The 22,747-nt window shown below is 44.9% G+C and overlaps 1 protein-coding gene across 2 annotated transcripts in view; it reads left to right on the forward strand.

The window, feature by feature from the left end:
- The window catches only part of ankrd13b (ankyrin repeat domain 13B), a 397,630-nt gene that overhangs the window by 326,127 nt on the left and 48,756 nt on the right, over window positions 1–22,747 (forward strand). For both annotated transcript variants that reach the window (XM_078224856.1, XM_078224857.1), the window contains exons 6-9: window positions 8,713–8,902; window positions 13,591–13,657; window positions 16,760–16,841; window positions 18,900–18,986. In XM_078224856.1, the coding sequence (XP_078080982.1) occupies window positions 8,713–8,902; window positions 13,591–13,657; window positions 16,760–16,841; window positions 18,900–18,986 (426 nt within the window). The remainder of the gene's footprint in view (window positions 1–8,712; window positions 8,903–13,590; window positions 13,658–16,759; window positions 16,842–18,899; window positions 18,987–22,747) is intronic.

Consider the following 22,747-nt stretch of genomic DNA (forward strand, 5'->3'; position numbering starts at 1 on the left):
CTCACCTTCTACTAGATATTATTCAGGGGTGTGATGGAACACCCTCCGCTTTCCATAAAGAGTGCAGCTCCAACCACACTCAAAAAGATCAAAACCACCCAGGACGAAGCAGCTTGTTTGATTGGCACTCAAACCGCCATCTTAAACTCCCTCCGGCATCCTCCATCTCCCTCCAACTACAAGAGGCACTGCAGCAACTCAGCAAGGCTTCTTCAATATTGTCTCCCAAACCCATGCCCTCTACCGCTTAGAAAGATAAGGCCAGCAAGCGCATCGGAACGCCGCTGCCTTCAAACTCTCCTCCAAGTCACACACACCATCCTGACTTAGAAATATATCACCGTTCCATAATCATCCTTGGATCAAAATCTTGGACCTTTCTCCCTGAAAGCTGTACCTTCACCACACGCAGACCAGCTGTTCAAGAAGGTGACTCACCACCACTTTCTCATGGGCAAGTAGAGCTGGGAAATAAATGCTGGCTTTTCCGTCACATCCACATCCTGTGAATGAATTTTTTAGTTTATTAATTCACGGAATATGGGCATTGCTGGCTGGGTCAGCATATTTTACCCATTCTTAACTGCTCTTGAGAATGTGATGTTGAATCACCTTCTTAAGCCACTTCAATCCACATGGTGTAAGTGCACCCACAATACTGCGAGGAGTATTGTGGGTGCAATACTCACAATATTGTATCCCAGGACTTTGACCCAGTGACAGTGAAGGAACAACAATGCAGTTTCAAGTCAGGCTGGTGTGTGGCTTGGAAGGAAACCTGCAGGTGGTGGTGTTCCCAGACGTCTGTTGCCCTTGTCCATGTAGGGGGTGGAGGTCTCGGCTTTGGGAGGTGTGGCTGTGTATCTTGTAGACGGTACACAGTGCTGCCACTGTGCCTCAGTGGTGGAGGGAGTGCATGTTTAAGGTGGTGGGTGGGCTGCCAAACATATGGGCAGCTTTATCCTGAATAGCATTGAGCTACTTAGAATTATAGAATCATAGAATCAGTGCATAAGAGGACTTCGGCTCATCAAGTTCGCATCGACACATTAGAAGGACCTGAACTCTCACCTAATCCCATTTACCAGCACTTGGCCCATACCCTTGAATGTTATGATGTGCCCCCAAGTGCTCATCCAGATACTTTTTAAAGGATGTGAGGCAACCCGCCTCTACCACCCTCCCAGGCAGCACATTCCAGACCGTCACCACTCTTTCTGTAACAAGACTTTTCCTCACATCCCCCCTAAATATCCTGCCCCTCACCTTAAACCTATGTCCCCTCGTGACTTCAACTAAAGGGAACAGCTGCTCCTTATCCACTCCGTCCATGCCCCTCATAATCTTGTACACCTCGATCAGGTCGTCCCTCAGTCTTCTCTGCTCCAATGAAAACAACCCAAGCGTACCCAACCTCTCTTCATAACTTAAATGGTCCATCCCAGGCAGCATCCTGGTCAATCTCCTCTGCACCCCCTCCAGTGCAATCACATCCTTCCGAAAATGCGGCGACCAGAACTGTAGACGGTATTTTAGCTGTGGCCTCACCAAAGTTCTATACAACTCCAACTTGAGTGTGGTTGGAGCTGCACTCATCCAGGCAAGTAGAGAATATTCCATCACACTCCTGACTTGAACTTTGTAGATGGTGGACAGGCTTTGGGAAGTCAGGAGGTGGATGACTCGCTACAGGCTTTCCACCCTCTGTCCGACCTGCTCTTACATCCACTATATTTATATAGCGAGACCAGTTCAGTTTCAGGTCAATGGTAACATCTAAGATATTGATATTGGGGTATCCATTGATGGTAATGGCATTGCATGTGAAGGGGTGATGGTTAGATTCTCTCCTGTTGGAGATGGTCATTGCTTGGCACTTGCATGGCAGGGTGTTACTTTAAAAAAAAATCTTTTTAAAAAGGTTACACGTTAGTTACAGTTCATTACTTTTCCCAACACTTCAACCTTGGTTTGCAGTAAGGATACAACTTACACGGGCAGACTGACTCTCTTGCCAACTGACCTTTACGCATTCTGTGAGTGAGATAAAATATGATGGAATTAACAGTTACGCATAACCATGTTATCAAACTCTGTGGAATTCTCCTGTCTGAATTTATGGAGGAGATAATGAGGAAAAGTTCAGCTTCTGAGCCCTTCTGTCACATCATTCTACCTGCTAGAATCTTGGCACAGCAAAACATGAGAGCTGAGAATGTCAATCTGGAGTCATTCCCCACTAATCGTTGTCTGTGATGAGTAAAACCGAGGGGAGCGGGTAGGGTTAACAGCACAAATAAATAAATTAGGCAAAATAATTAATTGTTCATTTAACATCAGATTTTTCCACGCGCTGATACCTTGGCATGGTGGCACAGCATTGCTGGCTCACAGCGGCAGGGACCCGGGTTCGATTCCCGGCTTAGAGTCACTGTCTATGCAGAGTGTGCATGTTCTCCCCGTGTCTGCGTGGATTTCCTCCGGGTGCTCCGGTTTCCTCCCACAGTCCAAAAGACATGCTGGTTAGGTGCTAAATTCACCCTCAGTGTACCCGAACAGGCACCGGACTGTGGCGACTAGGGGATTTTCACAGAAACTTCATTGCAGTGTTAATGTAAGCCTACTTGTGACACTAACTTTAATCTTGCTGATATACAAAACCAATACAGTCATACCATATATAAACTCATCAAAAGTTAGAGTGTTTTCTGGCAAGTAGATCATCTCCAAAGGGACTATTTCTGCAAAAGGTTTACAACAATAGGAGCAGTATACTGGAATGTGTGACCAGCAGTGTCTTCCTTCATCAATTTAAAAAACTAACTTGGAACCCCGAGTGACCGGATCCGACCTGCAACCAGTGGAAAAGTAAGCACATGTTTCATACAATAATTTATAGAACAAGCTATTAGGAGGGAGGTGGTGGCATTTTTGTATTATCACTGGACGAGCAATACAGAGACCTAAGGGCATGTCTGGGGACCCAGGTTCAAATCCCATTAAAAGTGTAATGATGTCCGTGAAACCATTGTCAAAAAAACCCATGTGGTTCACTAATGTCCTTTAAGGAAGGAAATCTGTCATCCTTACCTGGTCTGGCCTACATGTGACTCCAGACAACCATGGCAAATGCCCTCTGGAATGGCCTAGCAAGCCACTCAGTCAGTTCAAGGGCAATTGGGGATGGGCAATAAATGCAGGTCCAGCTAGCATTGCCCACATGCCATGAATGAATTAAAAAAATGAATCAAATGTCCTGTGAAATGGAACCACTAATGGATTCTTGTGAGCTCTTAAAAAGACTGTTTAGAAGGAAAGTCAACAAAATAATCTTTTGGAGAGAGGAATCTGGGACTGCATCCACCTGCAACAAGTACTGTCCATTTACCACTCCTGGAACAACCACTATACACCCACCCACCACTGCGTTAGAAACTGAGGAAGGAGGTCAGTCTATCACCGGAAATGTCAACTGGAATTAATCTACTCTTACTTCCACTCTGTCTAAGTGGCCACCTCCTAATATTTTATTGAACTGTAGGCCAGTTTGAGTTGGCACACTCAGGAGAGAAAGCTAGAAAACATTTTTTAAAAATTAATTTGGTTTTAATAGTAGTACGATTGCACGCTGTCAATCCGTTTGGTTACCTGGCGAGTTGTTGTCATCTGATGTCAGGTACGGTAACAAGCGTGACACTGCGTGTAATCCACCTGTCATCATATGATGTGCTGTCAAGGAGCTAGTCAACCTAAAGGGGAAATGTGCAAAACAGCTTTTAAACACAATGGCACACATTGAAAATTGCAGAAAATTATCTCTTCAACGTACAATTTTTCTTTGCACTGTAATTTATAATGATCCTGAAAAGAATAGGAATTAAAAAAAACAAAAATATGGGTAATGATAAGCTAATTCTTATCCGTGCTCCTATTACCAGGGCTCATTGCAAAAACAAGTAGCAAGAAAAAGGCAGGATATAAAATGTTACGATGTATAGAAATAATTTTCTGGACGTGCTGATTCCCAGTGAGTGAGTGAGATCAGCCACCCCATCAAACCTCACCCCCAAGTGACCATTCTTGATTTGTGAATCTCGACTTTTATTTATTTTTAAAATTCATTTGTGGGACCTGGACATCGCTGGCTGGCCAACATATTCCAACGCCGGCATCTCCACATCAGCATTTACTGTCCATCCCTAGTTGCTCTTACTGAGTGGCTTGCTAGGCCGTTTCAGAGGGCAGTTGAAAGTCAACCACATTGCTGTGGCTCTGGAGTCACATGTAGGCCAGACCAGGTAAGAACGCAGATTTCCTTCCCTAAAGAACGTTAGTGAACCAGATGGGTTTTTTCTGACAATCGACAATGGTTTCATGGTCATCAGTAGATTCTTAACTCCAGATATTTTTTATTTGAATTCAAATTCCACCATTTGGCCGCAGCAGGATTTGAACCTGGATCCCCAGAGCATTAGCTGAGTTTCTGGATTAATATTCTAGTGATAATACAACTTGGTCACCGTCTCCACTGTGTGATGGCTGCCTTTGTAATGTCTGAGAAAGTTAGAGGAGAGACATGCCAGCCAAGCCTATCGCTACCCTGACCTATTGTCCACACACATTTGCTTTGAACAGCTATCACTGTAGGGAAGCCCTAGCTCCCTAGCTGATTGGTTTTCTTCTTCCCTTTAGACTTTGAGGCTAGTTATGGTCCTCCTCTGGCTAAAATCAGCTAATTAGACACAGGCCACAGATTAAAGCTGGAACCTTCTTACCCATCCTGCATAGGAGGGGTGGGGTGGTCATCATTTGGTACAAGCCTTCCAACACTCACCACGGTACCAATTTAATTGAAAGCACCAAAAATTAAGCAGATTAAAGTCAATGCCTTAAGATCTGTGTTTGAGAATAGGACAGGCAACCTGATCATAGAATCTTTACAGTGCAGAAGGAGGCCATTCAGCCCATTGAGCTTGCACCAACAACAACTTTATCACACCCAGGCGCGGCAGGATTCGAACCTGGATCCCCAGAGCATTAGCTGAGTTTCTGGATTAATATTCCAGTGATAATACAGCCCCACGCATTTACCTCACCAATACCGCTGACACTAAGGGACAATTTAGCATGGCCTATCCACCTAATCTGCACATCTTTGGACCATGGGAGGAAACTGGAGCACCCGGAGGAAACCCACGCAGACATGGGGAGAACGGGCAGACTCCACACAGACAGTGACCCAAGGCCAGAATTGAACCTGGATCCCTGCTCTGTGAGGCAGCAGTGCTGACCACTGTGCCACCCTTGGTGACCCTTATGATGGAGTCCTACTACAAGCCAGGGAAAAAAAGAGGTTAGGAAAAGTAGGATGGGAGGATAAACACCAGTATAGACTCGATACAGGCGCCAGAGTGTGGTGACTGGGGGATTTTGACAGTAACTTCATTGCAGTGTTAATGTAAACCTACTTGTGACACTAAGGGGAGGCACGCTGGCAAAGTGGTTAGCACTGCTGCCTCACAGTGCCAGAGACCCGGGTTCAATTCCCGGTTTAGGTGACTGTCTGTTCGGAGTCTGCACGTTCTCCCCGTGTCTGCATGGGTTTCCTCTGGGTGCTCCGGTTTCCTCCCACAGTCCAAAAGACTGGTTAGGTGCATTGGCCATGCTAAATTCTCCCTCAGTGTACCCGAACAGGTGCCGGAGTGTGGCGACTCGGGGATTTTCACAGTAACTTCATTGCAGTGTTAATGTAAGCCTACTTGTGACACTAATAAATAAACTTCTAAAAAAACTTCAATAATAAATAAAATAAGTAAATCACTTGTTTCTGCTAACGACTGTGCCACCATGCCACCCCTGAGAATCACAACATAGTACCCCTCTCCACAACGGGTACTATTCATCTCTTTGTTAAACTCTCCCACGATTGGTTCCAATTTAGTTTTCCAAAAATTAGCAAAGGCAGGAAATACCGTTTCGTGTCATCTTTTGTTTGCAGCTTTTGTGTCTGTTGATGTGCTGGGTGTGTCTGGGATACATATTATCTGGCTGCACCTTCCGCCTTGAATCTGACCTGCCAAATAGTCTGTACCATTCAACTTAGCATTGAATCACATGGTGGATAATGGATGCAGCATGTCCGTTGGGGCTCCAGTTACCTGGATCCTGACTCTGGCCTATCAGTTTGTCTATGTATTTTATTACTGGAGCCATTGATTATCCAGTAGTTGATTAGCTGGACAGTGCAATGAAAGAATGATCATTGAATAAAGGAGATTAACTTTTTGTCACTTTAATTGAACTGTAGGCCCACAGTAATTGAATTTACTCACCCGTGTGCTGCAATGTGCTTTGTTTATTGGATTTCTGATTATACCTATGTGCGTTTTGAAGGAATGAGATTTGTTTGGTTGATGTAGAGCAGGCATTATAAGTAATCCAGATCATTAAGATCCTGGCAAGGCAAAATTTCAGCTCTGTGGGAAACCTGAAGGTAAACCCAGACCGCTGCTCGGGCCGAGATGTTCCTATCCACTGTGCCAGTGCGATCTTCTGATCCGGCTAAAGGTGACCCCCCCTGGTGGTGGATTCACTGGTGGCACAGCCGGTGAGCAATTCAAATGGCCATTGACTTGGGCAGGACCTGGATGCTAACAGATCTGTCAAATAAATGAAACTGGCCTCCGACCAAATGAAACATGGAGGAATAGACTTTGTGCCCATTTCCCAAGTACTGCAGAGAGGAACTGAAAGACATGTGTTCATTTAACATCTTCCAGGATGTCCCAAAGTGCTTTAAAGCCAATTAAGCACTTTTGAAGTGTAGTCGCTGTTGCAAATGTAGGACGGCACGGTGGCACAGTGGTTAGCACTGCTGCTTCACGGCGCCGGAGACCTGGGTTCAATTCCGGCCTTGGGTCACTGTCTGTGTGGAGTTTGTATGTCCTCCCCGTGTCTTCGCGGGTTTCCTCCAGGTGCTCTGGTTTCCTCCCACACTGCAAAGATGTGCAGGTTAGGTTGATTTGCCATGCTAAATTTTCCCTTAGTGTCAGGGAGATTAGCAAGTTAAATACGTGGGGTTACGGGGATAGGGCCTGGGTGGGATTGTGGTCGGTGCAGATCCGATGGGCCGAATGGCCTCCTTCTGCATAGGGATTCTATGATCCTATGAAAGTGTCAGCCAATACGTCCACTGCAAGGTCTTAGGAACATTAATCTGATGATGACTGGATAATTATCTTTTGGGGAAACTCCAACCAGAGGACACGTCTCAGAATAAGGGAGAGGCCATTTAGGGCTGAGAGGAAGAGACATTTCTTCACTGAGAGGTTGACAAATCTTTGGAATTCTCCAGAGAGCTATGGAAGATCAGTCATTGAGTATGTTGAAGCCAGAGATGGAAAGATTCCTAGTTATTAAAGATATCAAGGGATATGTGGATAGTGAGGGGAAAATGGCATTGAGGTAGACGTTCACCCATGATCTTGTTGAATGACAGAGCAAGTTCGAGGGGCTGAATGGCCTACTCCTATTTCCAATGATCCGATAGTTTGTTTTCATGATAACTATTGGCCGGGACATGGAATCCTCTGTTCTTCAGTGATTTGTGTAATTGAATCTTTTATCTCCACCTGAAGCAATCAGGGTCTTGATTTAATGTCACTTCTGAAAGATGGTGTCCCCTGTCAGTGCTGCACTCCCACAGTGCACAATGTCAGCCATTGTAATCCAGTCTGTAATGGGACATGAACCGACAACCTTCTGACCGAGAGGTATAAGTGCTACACTGAGTTGCAGCTACATGTACGGAGACCCAATGACTGTCTTTGACAATCTCACATCAAATGCGTAAGAACCAGATGGGTGCTTTATAAATCATTTTTTAAAATTATAAGTAGAGCATCCTGTTGTGTGGTTTTAAATTAAGTGATCAAATAATACTGAACACCAAAGTCAAAGTATCTACTTGATGATTAAGTTTTTCTTACCTGGTGGCACAATGGTTAGCGCTGCTGCTCACAGCGCCAGGGACCTCAGTTCAATTCTGGCCTCGGGTCACTGTCTGTGTGGAGTTTGCATGTTCTCCCTGTGTCTGCATGGGTTTCCTCCGGCTGCTCCGGTTTCCTCCCACAGTCCAAAGATGTGCGGGTTAGGTTGATTGGCCATGCTAAATTGACCCTTAGTGTCAGGGGGATTAGCAGGGTAAATATGTGGGGTTATGGGGATAGGGCCTGGGTGGGATTTTTGTAGGTGCAGGTTTGAGAGGACGAATGGCCTCCTTCTGCACCATAGAGATTCTATGATTCTATGAAATTGGGCATTTCTGTGTGCACCATATGTAACAAATTCATAAACCCATTCCTTTTCAATGAGTTTATGTTTTTGGTGCACTTAGCCACAATTTGATTTTGATTTGATTTGATTTATTATTGTCACATGTATTAGTATACAGTGAAAAGTATGCGCGGTATACAGACAAAGGATACCGTACATAGAGAAGGAAAGGAGCGAGTGCAGAATGTAGTCACAGCTAGGGTGTAGAGAAGATCAACTTAATGCAAGATAAGTCCATTCAAAAGTCTGATGGCAGCAGGCAAGAAGCTGTTCTTGAGTCGGTTGGTACGTGATCTCAGACTTTTGTATCTTTTATTTTCCCATTTAACTGAAGGAGGCGGTGCTATTAATGTTCTGTTATGTCTTTGTTTCCGTTAGATAACTGCGCCATTGTCATGGAGATTGACCATGATCGACAAGTGGTATACTCAGAAACCCTGTCGCTAGCTAACTATGACCGGGACATGCTGTTGGCTGCCGTGCAGCCCTCAGAGGAGCAGGTGGCAAGCCGTCTAACCACCCCGATCGTTACCACCCAACTAGATACCAAGAACATCTCATTCGAAAGGTAACAGCTGTTGGCTACCATCAAAACAACGACTTTCATTTATTTAGCACTTGTTATGCAGTAAGAAGTCCCAAAGGGTGACCTGGGAGCACTATCAAATAAACAGTTGGCACCATGTAAACAGATCTTAGGAAATCTCAATGCTCAGGTAGAATCATAGAATCATCGAATAGCTAAAGTTAAAATTTATTTATTAGTCACAAGTAAGGCTTACATTAATACTGCAATGAAGTTACTGTGAAATTCCCCTCGTCGCCACAGTCCAGCGCCTGTTCGGGTCAATGCACCTAACCAGCACGTCTTTCAATCTGCGGGAAGAAACCGGAGCACCTGGAAGAAACCCACGCAGACACGGGGAGAACGTGCAAACTCCACACAGACAGTTACCCAAGCTGGGAATCGAACCCGGGTCACTGGTGCTGTAAAGCAGCAGTGCTAACCACTGTGCTACCGTGCTGCCCCTACAGTGCAGAAGGGTGCCATTCGGCCCATCGAGCCTGCACTGACAACAATCCCACCCAAACCATATCCCCGTAACTCTCTACCCTACTAATCTACCCTGACATCCCCCTAACACTAAGGAGCAATTTAGCATGGCCAATCAACCGAACCCGCACATTTTTGGACTATAATGTGAAGTTCCTATGAAGTATTATAGGACAAAGATCCCAATAGGATAATTTGTGCTTGCGAGGACTAAGCTTCGGAACTTTAGATTTGAATTCAGAGAAATCCTTCAGAATTGTTTTGGATCTGAAATTCTGGTATAGAATTCTAAGATGAAGAACAACAAAAAAATCTACGTTTGGATCAAATTTTTGAGTCAGGCCATTCCTTTAGTTCCAAGATCGGAATCCAAATCCCAACCTATTCTTTGGACAAGTTTTGAAGGGTTTGTTTACATTCAACAAACTCCCTCCTGCTCCTCCTTCAGGTACCATGCCCTAAGAGGGCATTAGGGACCATCGGCTTCCATTGGATTGATCAATGATTATACTTAGAGAAATTCATGGTTTGCCATTGTCTCTGCAGGACTGCTGGCCAGGAAACTCTCCTGGTCTTTTCACCTGCCATCAGATGTTCAGAGGATTCACAGGCCGATAATCGACCTGTTTGGCCACATTATGCACGTGCCTTCCAAGGCCATCAAGGCCTGATGCGGCATTTGAACTCAGAGCTTCTGGCCTATAGGCAGGCATGTCACCACTGTGCCCCCTCACTGCAACAATCTTACCATTTTAATCCATAGAATTCATAGAATCACTACAGTGCAGAAGGAGGCCATTCGGCCCATCAAGTCTACACTGACCACAATCAGGCCCCATTCCCGTAACCCCACATATTTACCCTGCTAATCCTCCTGACACTAGGGTCAATTTATCATGGCCAGTCCACCGAACCTGCACATCTTTGGACTGTGGGAGGAAACCAGAGCACCCGGAGGAAACCCATGCAGACACGGGGAGAACATGCAAACTCCTCACAGACAGTGACCCGAGGCCGGAATTGAACCTGGGACCCTGGCGCTGTGAAGCTGCAATGCTAACCACTGTGCCACCGTGCCACCGGCTTTCCCCAATACCTGGGCCAAAAGACAAACAAAAGAAAAATGAAAACCATGAAACTTCTTCCTTTACATATCCACAAAGAGATAAATAAATTAGAGTAGCCAGGCTCATGGGTACATGGGATAGGATTTTATTTTTACGAAGGGTTAAGAAGAAACTGGACAGTAGTTGCATCTATATTGCGATTGTGAGATTTTTCCACAAGTCTTTCACCTCCTCCCAGTACAGATGTTCCAAAACACAGAGTGCTCATCCTGATTTTGGTGCCAGACATTGCTTCATCAGTTGTCCTGATTGGCCACATTATTGTTAAAATTTTTGGACGGAATAGAAATTTTCCAACACCTGCTTTATTTGTATCTCCCAAAAAGTTAATTTGAACGTATTTGATATAATACATTGTAACAGTGGTCAGATCTTTGCACACTTCTGCTTAGATATGATAGCAGACAAGTTTTTCAGTATTCTATGGGTCAAAGCTAGCAATTGTATTGAGTTGTATAGATAACACTACATATATTCATAGAACCACAGAATCATACAGCACAGAAGAGGCCCTTTGGCCCATCGAGTCTGCACCAACACATTGGAAACACCCAATCTCCCACCTAATCCCATCTGCCAGCACTTGGCCCATAGCCCTGAATGTTATGATGTGCCAAGTGCTCATCCAGGTACTTTTTAAAGGACCCGCCTCTACCACCCTCCTAGGTAGCACATTCCAGACCATCGCCACCCTCTGGGTAAAATGGTTTTTCCTCACATCCCCCCTAAACTTCCTGCCCCTCACCTTGAACCTATGTCCCCTCGTGACTGACCCTTCAACTAAGGGGAACAGCTGCTCCTTATTCACTCTGTCCCTGTCCATATACTGGGTTGCTCAGTGACGTTTGATCTGCAGTGAGTTACAGTGTGGATGGTGAAGCAATGTACACAATGTTTCGGAGTACTTCTTTGAAAATTTAAAATTAATTAAATGTGCGAAGGAACACAGGTTTCTTGCTAAAACTCAAAAGTGTTGAAAGCGCTAAATAAAAAATGAAGTGGCTGCAAGACAAATATTACATTAGAAGAAGAAACACAGAGAACTTTCTAAATTGAAGCAATGAAAATTGCAACATATATCACAGCCCTAATATTATATCTTGCCGCCTTCAGAGGAGAAGTAAATAAAGGCACGGAGCTGTACTGACCAGGAAGATCTCAGGTTCTTTCTCCAGTTGAGTTACTTGCAGTCTGCATCTATCCTATATTACAACGCCGCATTAATATTTATTAACTCCTTCAACGGTATGTTGGTGATGAAGGTTAATTATTAAGCCTACTTCATGGCATTCCTTGGCAGTTGAGCTAACGCTAAGTCAGCACAAAGTGGTTTGTGTGTAACAAAATCTAAAGAACCATGCAGAAACCACTAGAAGTCCATGGGCGGCACGGTGGTACAGTGGTTAGCAATTTAGCCTCACAGCGCCAGGGAACCAGGTTCGATTCCCGGATTGGGTCACTTTCTGTGCAGAGTCTGCACATTCTCCCCATGTCTGCGTGGGTTTACTCTAGTTTCCTCCCACAGTCCGAAAGACGTACTGGTTAGATCCATTGGCCATGCCAAATTCTCCCTCAGTGTACCCGAGCAGACGCCGGAGTGTGGCGACTAGGGGATTTTCACAGTAACTTCATTGCAGTGTTAATGTAAGCCTATTTGTGACACTGGTAAATAAACTTTAAGTCCAGAAACACATTTGGGTGAGATTTTAACTCACTCAAAACCCATTCAATTGCCAGACATAACATTGGGCTCAAAGTGTGAGAGAGGTATGAATTTGGGATCCAAATTCAACATCTTCAAGGTGAAGAATAATGGGAGAATGGGACGTTGCCTGGATTTTAGCCCAATGTCAATACAAATATTTGACGTGGAGTACAACTCATTGTATTCAGATCAATTACAATGATATACCTTAACCTAGCCACGGATAAACAACCTCTCCTTTGCCATTATGATTTATCTCCATTCCCCACACGAACCAGCCTTGCAATGCTTCTATGTAAAATGGCCAATTTATGCTAAATTTTGTATATCCGTTAGGAATCAGGTTGAAGTTGCCCTGATAGTCAACGGAAAATTCTTAGCTTCATCCCAACAGTCCCAGATTCAGGTCCATGTCCCAGAGATAAAAGCAAAATACAGCAGATGCTGGATTCTGAAACAGAAACAGAAAATGCTGGAAAATCTCAGCAGGTCTGGCAGCGTCTGTGGAGAGAGAATAGAGCCAACGTTTCCAGTCTGGATGAAAGAGTCATCCCAGTGGGCAGCAGTGTAGGCGCGTCAGCCTCTGCAATTGTCCAACAGGTTTGAGGTTCTTTCAGCTCTGATGAAGGGTCATCCAGACTCGAAACGTTGGCTCTATTCCCTCTCCACAGATGCTCAGTAAGAACTCTCACAACATCAGGTTGCCCCAACAGGTTTATTTGGTATCACGAGCTTTTGGAGCACTGCCCCTTCATCAGATGAGTGACTCACCTGATGAAGGGGCAGCACTCTGAAAGCTCGTGATACCAAATAAACCTGTTGGACTTTAACTTGGTGTTGTGAGACTTCTTACTGTGCCCACCCCAGTCCAACGTCGGCATCTCCACATCATGGCTTCCACAGGTGCTGCCAGGCCTGCTGAGATTTTCCAGCATTTTCTGTTTTTGTTCCAAGTCCCAGAGGTCGGATTATCCCTTCCAACCTCTGAGGAGGAAACCTATCACCTTCCCAGCTTTGACTGGCCAACACATTGCAAATCTATTAGCAGGTGTTTGACAAGTGGTTACTTGATTCATTTAATAATTAAAATTGAACAAAAATGTACCTGCTTTTACCAATTAGACTGGGACATAAAGCAAACATTCAACTATCAGCTAAAATCAAAAACATTTCACAAATGCTTCTTTCTTCCCATAAGGTTTGCATGAAGTAATCTTCATGCTTGCCAGTTTCAAATGCCTCAAGTAACAAGATTTGAACTGACTTGCTGTACAACACTGAATAATGTATTGGGTCTGACGGTTTGCTGCAGTCGGAATGTGTTGAAGATGACTTCATCGCCACTTTCTGTTTCAATTTTCCTTTCTCAGAAATAAATCTGGAATCCTGGGTTGGAGGAGTGAGAAGACTGAGATAATAAACGGATATGAGTCCAAGGTAACAGAAAGTGCACACCATTTCACTGTTCCCGCTTGTGGGACCGTCTAGAGCAAGAGGTCATAGATATAGGGCGGGATTTTCCAGCCACGCTCGCCCCAAAACCGGAAAATCCCGCTCAAGGTCAATGGATCTTTGCCCCCCCCCCCCCCCCGCCCGCTATGATTCCCATGGTGGGCGGGATGGGAAAATCTCCCCATAGTGTGAGGGGAGGTAGGTTCAAAGCTGAGATGAAAACAAAGAACAAAGAACAGTACAGCAAAGGAACAGGTTCTTCGGTCCACCAAATTGGTGCCAACACAGATGCCCCTCTAATCTAATATTTTCTTGCCTCTATGTGGTCTATATCCCTCTACTTCCTGCCTATTCATGTATCTATCCAGATACTCTTGAACGTTACTATAGAATCTGCTTCCACCACCTCCTCTGGCAGGGTGTTCCAAGAATTCACCACCCTCTGTGTGAAAAACTTGCCCCTTACATCTCTTTTAAACTTTGCCCCTCTCACTTTCAACCTATGCCCCCGAGTAATTGACCTTTCGATCCTGGAAAAAGACTCTGACAATCCACTCTATCCAAGCCTGTTATAATCTTGTAACCTCTATCAGGTCCCCCCTCATCCTCTGACGCTCCAATGAAAGCAAGGAGAAATGATTTCTCCCAAAGGGTTGTGAATCTGTGGAACTCGCTGCCCCAGAGTACAGTGGAGGCAGAATCAATCAACAGATTCAAGAAAGAGATAGATATGTTTCTGATGAAAAGCGGGATAAAGGGATATGGGGAGTAGGCAGGAAAGTGGAGCTGAGACCAGGGTAAGATCAGACATGATCATGTTCATTGGCAGAGCGGGCTCAAAGGGCTGAATTACCTGCTCCCACTCTGCGTTCCTATGTTCCTAAGTAAAGGCCCTGTTACGTGCTTTTCAGGGATCATGCCCTGATCCACTCACCTGAAAAAGGAGCAGCGCTCCGAAAGCTCGTGATTCCAAATAAACCTGTTAGACTTTGACCTGGTGTTGTGAGACTTCTTACTGTGCCCACCCCAGTCCAACGCCGGCATCTCCACATCATGGCTAATAAGACCATAAGACATAGGAGTGGAAGGCCATTCGGCCCATCGAGTCCACTCCACCATTCAATCATGGTTGATTTCAACTCCAATTACCCGCTCTCTCCCCATAGCCCTTAATTCCTCGAGAAATCAAGAATTTATCAATTTCTGTCTTGAAGACGCTCAACATCTCGGCCTCCACAGCCCTCTGTGGCAATGAATTCCACAGACCTACCACTCTCTTGCTGAAGAAATTTCTCCTCATCTCTGTTCTAAAGTGACTCCCTTTTATTCTAATAAGAGAAGACTGAGGGGAAAGCAAAATACAGCGGATGCTGGAATCTGAAACAAAAGCAGAAAATGCTGGAAAATCTCAGTAGCCCTGACAGCATCTGTAGGGGGAGAATAGAAACAACAATTCGAGTCTGGATGACCCTTCGTCAGAGCTGAAGACAGTAGAACAAAGGATGATGTTTATACTGTCAGGGAGGGGAAGTGGGGGGAATTGACAAAGATGTCATGGGCAAAAAGACAAAGGGAAGTCAGTGCTGGTGATCAAGGCTAAGAATGGTGCTGTTAGCGGCCAGTAAGAGATCAGAATGTGTAAATAGCAGAGCAAAGGTAAGCAGAGTGTCAAAGGACAACCTGAGACATGGAGCAGATGGCCCTGGTGGAGTGGAGGGAGGGGAGACAGTGGTGAGGGAGTAAAGATGGAACGTGAGATTTAAAAACATGGAAAAATGAAATGCTGAAAAAAATGGAATTTTTTTTAAAAATAGGATAAAAATGAAATAAAATAAATTGGTGGAAATGGGGTGAAGGTGGAGGAGAGAGTTCACGCTCTGAAGTTGTTGAACTCGATGTTAAGTCCGGAAGGCTGTAAAGTGCCCAATCGAAAGAGCTGTTCCTCCAGTTTGCGTTGGGTTTCACTGGAATATTGCAAAAGGCCAAGGACGGACATGTGGACAGGAGAGCAGGGTGGTGTTGAAATGGCAAGTGACAGGAAGATCTGGGTCCTGCTTGTGGACGGACCAAAGGTGTTCTGCAAAGCGGTCACCCAGTCTGCGTTTGGTCTCTCCATTGTAGAGTAGACTGCATTGGGAGCAGCGAATGCAATAGACCAGATTGCAGGAGGTGCATGTGAAGCGCTGCTTCACCTGAGAAGAGAGTTTAGGTCCTTGGATGGTGAGGGAGGAGGTAGAGGGGCAGGTGTTTCATCTCCGACGATTGCATGGGAAGGTGCCGTTGGCGATAGGTGAGGTGTTGGGTGTGATGGACCAAGGTATCCGGGAAGGAATGGTCCCTGTAGAAGACTGAGGGGAAACTTGGTAGATGGCATTAAGATAATGAGAAGGCTCGATAGAGTAGATGCAGAGAAGAGGGTTCCACTTGTGAGGGTATCCAAACCTAGGCGGAGCTCAATAAAGTCATTAATAAATCCAATCAGGAATTCAGGAGAAATTCTTTTCCCTGTGCGTGGTGAGGAATGGGGAATGGGCTACCACAAGAGTAATTGAGACAAATAAAGGAGAATGGGAAGGTAGAGAAGCATGTTAGGGGGAGAGTAACTGAGGTACATATCGGGGCGGCACAGTGGCACAGTGGTTAGCTGCTTCACAGTGCCAGGGACCTGGGTTCAATTCTGACTTTGGGTCACTATCTGTATGGAGTTTGCACATTCTCCCCGTGTCTGCGTGGGTTTGCTCCAGTTTCCTCCCGCACTCCAAAGATGTGCAGGTTAGTTTGATTGACCATGCTAAATTGACTCTAGTGTCGTGGGATTAGCAGGATAAATGTGCGGAGTTACAGGGATAGGGCCTGAGTGGGATTGTGGTCAGTGTAGACTTGATGGGCTGAATGGCCTCCTTTTGCACTGTAGGGATTCTATGATATGCTGATAGGATATAAGGAGTAAGGTGAGAGGATGGTGATGTGCAGAATAAATGTTGGCCAGTAGCAGTTGGATTTGGTGGCCCATTTTCAGTGTATTCTCGATGTAACTTGATGATTTTCTTTGCAAAATAAAAAAATCCCTCTCGTACATCTTCATAGGTCTATGGAGCTTCCAATGTGGAACTGGTTACTAGGACAAGAACAGAGCACCTCTCCGACCAGAACAAGAGTAAAAGCAAAGGTAAGTAAAGGAGTGCATTTCTGGGCCAGCGGTGAGAGGTGTAAACAGGTAGAGCAGTGAAAGCTGATTAACACCAGCACTGGAAAAGGGAAAGTGAAAAGAGGTGAAGCTTTCTATTCCTTATGGACAATAATAACTGCAAATGCGCCAGTAACAGGGATAGTCTCTCAGAGTGTGCAGTTAGGGGGAAGGTAAAGGTTAGTTTCGAAAAGAGATATTATCAATTAAATATACCCAATGTCCTCTGTCTGTGGAACATTTCATAGAATCTACGGCACGGAGACAGGCCCTTCGGCCCAAACTGGTCCATGCCGACCCAAATGCCCATCTAAGTTAACCCCATTTGCCTACATTTGGCCCATATCCCTCTAAACCTTTCCTATCCAAGCTGGAGGGAGCATTAATGTTGGAATCCTTCTCTCTCCATATCCACACCTTGTTGTTGAATACATGGATCTCACTCCAGTAAGAATGCAATCAACAAAAGCTGATTTCCAAACCAGATCCAATCCAGTTCCAGCGTATTATATCACTGCCCGTTTATTCCCAGGGTGCAGATTTCACATGGCAGGCTCAGCATTAAGCATATGATAATTAGGTGCTTGACAAGGGCTTACTAAACCATAATCCAATTGGATGGTTTTGATGAGATTATACAGGACAAGGTTGGAACTCAAGATGTCGAACATGTATTATACTGGCAACATGATATTAACCTTTGTCAGGAGACTACCTTTAGATGACAAAATGGCAAAGTCTTGTTGTACTGATGTCTAGCCTGGCAATGACAGCTTTCTGCAGTGCCTAAAGAGTAAGCCATATTGAGATAGTTGATAAATCATTAAACACATAGGAGCTTAACAAAAAACTAATGGTCTAGAGGGACAATCATGTGTTGGCATCACCTGACTGACCCAGTAGTAATACCAGTTGGTTCATCTCCTGGAAGAATACAAAAAATTACATTTTATCTTTCTGTATAATAACATTAAATATTAAAATATTTATACGTTCATCTTCACCAGACTGAGAACATGCGGCTAAAGATTTAATTTAGATTCACTTGCTTCAGCAATGATTTAATTAACTTAAGGTTCAAATATTGCAAATTAGTTTTCTTTCACAATAAGTGGCTTATAAAGATTCTGATATAAGCATGCTGTTTCGAGGTTAATTAGTTGTGGTATTTAATATGGAATTGAACAGCAGTCTGACTATGAAGTCAGGCCACGGGTGATTATTCTAGATAAGGGCTGGCTGGTCTCTTTTTAATGTGCTATTTGGGCTCCCTATAGGTGGACCCATGAGATGAGACCCACTTGAAGCTAGACACTTAGTATTAGTGAGGCAGTGAAGGTCTAATACAGAAACAGAAGATGCTGGAAAATATCAGCAGGTCTGACAGCATCTGTGGAGAGAGAATAGAGTCGACATTTCGAGTTAGCGCTCTGAAGGAGGGTCATCCAGACTCGAAACGTTGGCTCTATTCTCTCTCCACAGATGCTACAATATGGAGATGCCGGCGTTGGACTGGGGTGGGCACAGTAAGAAGTCTCACAACATCAGGTTAAAGTCCAACAGGTTAGTTTGGAATCACGAGCTTTCGGAGCGCCGCTCCTTCATCAGGTGAGTGGCTCCAAAGAGCTCACCTGATGAAGGAGCGGCGCTCCGAAAGCTCGTGATTCCAAACAAACCTGTTGGACTTTAACCTGGCGTTGTGAGACTTCTTACGGTGCCCACAGATGCTGTCAGACCTGCCGAGATTTTCCAACATTTTCTGTTTCTGTTTCAGATTCCAGCACCTGCAGTATTTTGCTTTTATCACAGCGGAAGCTCCAATGTCAGGGCAAGTTGAATTTTTTTCTCGGAACTAATCTTTGCAGTGGAAACAAGTTTCGCTTAGTGCCACAATTGCTTCTGTGAAGCCTTCGCCGTAATTGTTTGACATGCTGATGTTGTTCGGATTTGCTATCTGGGGGCAAAGAGCTGGTGCTACACCACCCATTGGCATTTCTCAAGCCCAGATTGTGTTTTGTTTTAAATTGTTTCAACCTCTAGGGCACCGACGGCACAAACCTGTTTCACCAGCGTCCACTCTGTTGGTCCACCAACGAGTTACCCCAACGAACAGCCAGAAGATCAGAAGTAAAGTGTTTTTATATTTGTTCAAATTTCAAGTGTTCATGTTAGTGACCTCTGACTAAGCTTACTGACAGTGGAACCTCCATTATCCACATTCCTGTTAGCTTTCCGTATCTGCGGAATGTTTCTCCGATCGAAAGCCTTGAGCTAGGATGTCGCCCGGTTGTCCTGCCCATTTTATTGAGCAAAGAACAAAGAAAATTACAGCACAGAAACAGGCCCATCGGCCCTCCAAGCCTGCACCGACCATGCTGCCTGACTGAACTAAAACCCCCTACCCTACTGGGGACCATATCCCTCTATTCCCTGTATTTGTCCAGACGCCCCTTAAAAGTCACTATCGTATCTACTTCCATTACCTCCCCTGGCAGCGAGTTCCAGACACCCACCACCCTCTGTGTGAAAAACGTGCCTCGTACATCTCCTTTAAACCTTGCCCCTCGCACCTTAAACTTATGCCCCCTAATAATTGACTCTTCCACCCTGGGAAAAAGCTTCTCACTATCCACTCTATCCATGTCCCTCATAATCTTGTAGACTTCTATCAGGTCGCCCCTCAACCTCCGTCGTTCCAGTGAGAACAAACCAAGTTTCTCCAACCTCTCCTCATAGCTAATGCCCTCCATACCAGGCAGCATCCTGGTAAATCTTTTCTGTACCTTCTCCAAAGCCTCCACATCCTTCTGGTAGTGTGACGACCAGAATTGAACACTATATTCCAAGTGCGGCCTAACTAAGGTTCTAGTGTTGCTTGTATTACATTTCCTTCTGTTACCCAATCAAACTCCATTCACTTGTTAATTGTGCCGCGCTTGTCTTCATTCCTGTGCCGAGGGAATTGCTGTGCTGTTAGAAGATCAGGTTTGGAGACTCTCAATTGTTCGCCCATTTCCATAATCCACGCCATCTGGTGGATAATGGAGTTTCCGCTGTTCTTTCATAGGATTTCATTCAGCGTTATGAAAAATTGATAGCCCGGGGAGTCTGGAATTCCCCGGGTGCTGTTGGCAGTCTGAGAATTAAGTTTCAGCAAAACACTCCTTTGTCTCACTGGAAAATGCTCCAATGTTGAATGAAGGCAGGAGGAAGGAAATATGGAATAAAGGGAAAGTAGGCTGAATATAAATGAACGATGTCCATCAGTGCCATTGCTGCTCATCGCAGACGCCAAAATGACAACTTTGGCATTTATGTCATTCCGTGTTACTGAATATTTTGCATTGGGAACGGTTTGGTTACTGATGTTGATTCCTGCTGTGCTAAAATATATCATTATATTGCTAATGCTACTTCAGTACTGTGGTATGTGTACAAATCTGGAGACTTTATCCATCTGGCTAGTACGTTCCCAGGTGCTGGGGAGAGATCCATATAGGCCAGCAATGCTAAACATGCACTGTTGGCCTGTGGGGCCTTTGGCAGTCACCAATATGGGAGTCTAATGTTAAATACTGTCAGAGCACACCGTTTGTGTGTTCTGCAGTCAACAGTCCTCATCAGAGGCTGAAATCCCATTCCAGGATAATATCGCTGCCTCTGGCACATTTATACTTCAGTACACTGTGCAATTGAGCTTTCAATATCAAAGGCAACCATACCCCATCAAGGACTCGTTGGTTTGTCTAAAATTGCATTTAAAAGGAATGCAAGCAATCAGATTAGTCCATGCAAGTGCGGCAGGTGTACAGAACTAACTTGCATAACTTTGCCAGCGTGGGCGGCATGGTGGTTAGCTCTGCTCCCTCACAGCGCCAGCGACCCGGGTTCAATTCCGGCCTTGCATGATTGGCTGTGTGGAGTTTGCACGTTCTCCCCGTGGGTTTCTTCCGGGTGCTCAGGTTTCCTCTCACACTCCAAAGATATGCAGGTTGGGTGGATTGGCCATGCTAAATTGCACCTTAGTGTCCAGGGTTGGCTGGCTTAGCTGTGGTAAATGCATGGGGTTTGGGGAATAGGACAGATGGAGAACCTGGGTAAGATGCTCTTTCAGAGAGTTGGTGCAGACTCGATGGGCTGAATGGCCTCCTTCTGCACTATAGGGTTTCTACAATTCTCTGAGTAAAACTGGAATATATCATAAAGGGGAGAATTTCCATGGGATTTTTCAAATCTATTACATTTTTTTGTATTCATTCACGGGACATGGGCTTCGCTGGCTGGCCAGCATTTATTGCCCATCCCTAGTTGCCTCAGGGCAGTTGAGAGTCAACCACATTGCTATGGCTCTGGAGTCACATGTAGGCCAGACCAGGTAAGAATGGCAGATTTCCTTCTCTAAAGGACATTAGTGACAATGGTTTCATGGTCATCAGTAGATTCTTAATACCAGATATTTTTTTTTAATTATTAAATTCAAATTCCACCATCTGCAGTGGTAGGATTCGAACCTGGGTCCCCAGAACATTAGCTGAGTTTCTGGATTAATAGTCTAGCGATAACACCACTAGGCCATCACTTCCCCCAGAGGATTGGCCAAAGACCTGGACACAAAGCATGTGCAGCTGTTTAAAGCCACTGATAATGTTCTCTGGTCAATCTTCTGATTCCAGCTGGAGAAATCCTATGGAAATTCCAGGTGGAGAACTTTATGATGCATTTCACCATATTCAAAATCCTACTAGAGTGGAAAGATTGCCATGCTGCATGTTGGTCTCCCCACTTAAACTCGGCAGCTAATAGGGGTGGCACGGTGGCACAGTGGCTAGCACTGCTGCCTCACAGCGCCAAGGATTCGGGTTCAATTCTGGCCTCGGGTCACTGTCTGTGTGGAGTTTGCATGTTCTTTCCGTGTCTGCGTGGGTTTCCTCCGGGTGCTCCAGTTTCTTCCCACATGCCAAAGATGTGCGGGTTAGGTTGAGTGGCCATGCTAAATTAGTCGGATTGGCAGGGTAAATATGAGGAGTTACGGGAATAGGGCCTGGTTGGGATTGTGGTCAGTGCAGACTCGATGGGCCGAATGGCCTCCTTCTTCACTGTGGGGATTGTATGAATAGAGCTGCTTAAATTTTAAAAAGAACTTCATGTGCCTAACAAAGCCCAGACGTTCCTTCACAGTAAGAGAGGGAGGTAGGGAAGAGTAGTCACCCTGGAATTCTCCTGCACATTCTAGTTGGTATACAATGTAGAACGGAGCCACAAAAGACAGGAAGATCTGATATTCCGTTCCTGGTGTTTGCTGTGTTGTGATCTCAGACATGGTGACAGCAAAACAGGGTAACAATTGATCTCAACTACTGAGAGAAATCATCAGCCGAGATTACACTTTTACAGATGGAAAAGGTATATTTGATTCTGAAAGGGGCTGTAAACTCACCACGTAATAAAAATAAATCGATTTTAGGCAATGGCTCTCTGCTCCACCTGTTCATAACCATAAACACATTAAAGAATTCCGGCCGGGATTCGCACCGCTGCCAGTGAGAATGGAGAATTTGGTGCTCAGCCAAATCTCCACTCACAGCAGCGGGACCGGATAATCCCAGCCACGGATGAGGTCGGAGAATCCCGGCTTCTGTGTCTAAATGTACTCCAAAAGCTGGCATCCTCATGCTACCTTGTCACTTTTTGTGTTATCGTCTTTCATTTCAGATGTCCTTTTATATCAATTTTTATAATGGAAAGTAACTGTAAACTTACCGTGTAATAATACCCTCTAACAAGTGTCTCTTTAGTTTTGTATTCCTTAGCCTCTACTGCAAAGTATCTCTCCTCTGCTCCACCCATTATTGCTTTTCAAATTGCAACATCTTTCGATGTCTAACTAT

This window comes from Mustelus asterias, chromosome 12 (assembly GCF_964213995.1).
Source record: "Mustelus asterias chromosome 12, sMusAst1.hap1.1, whole genome shotgun sequence".
NCBI classification, from domain to species: domain Eukaryota; kingdom Metazoa; phylum Chordata; class Chondrichthyes; order Carcharhiniformes; family Triakidae; genus Mustelus; species Mustelus asterias.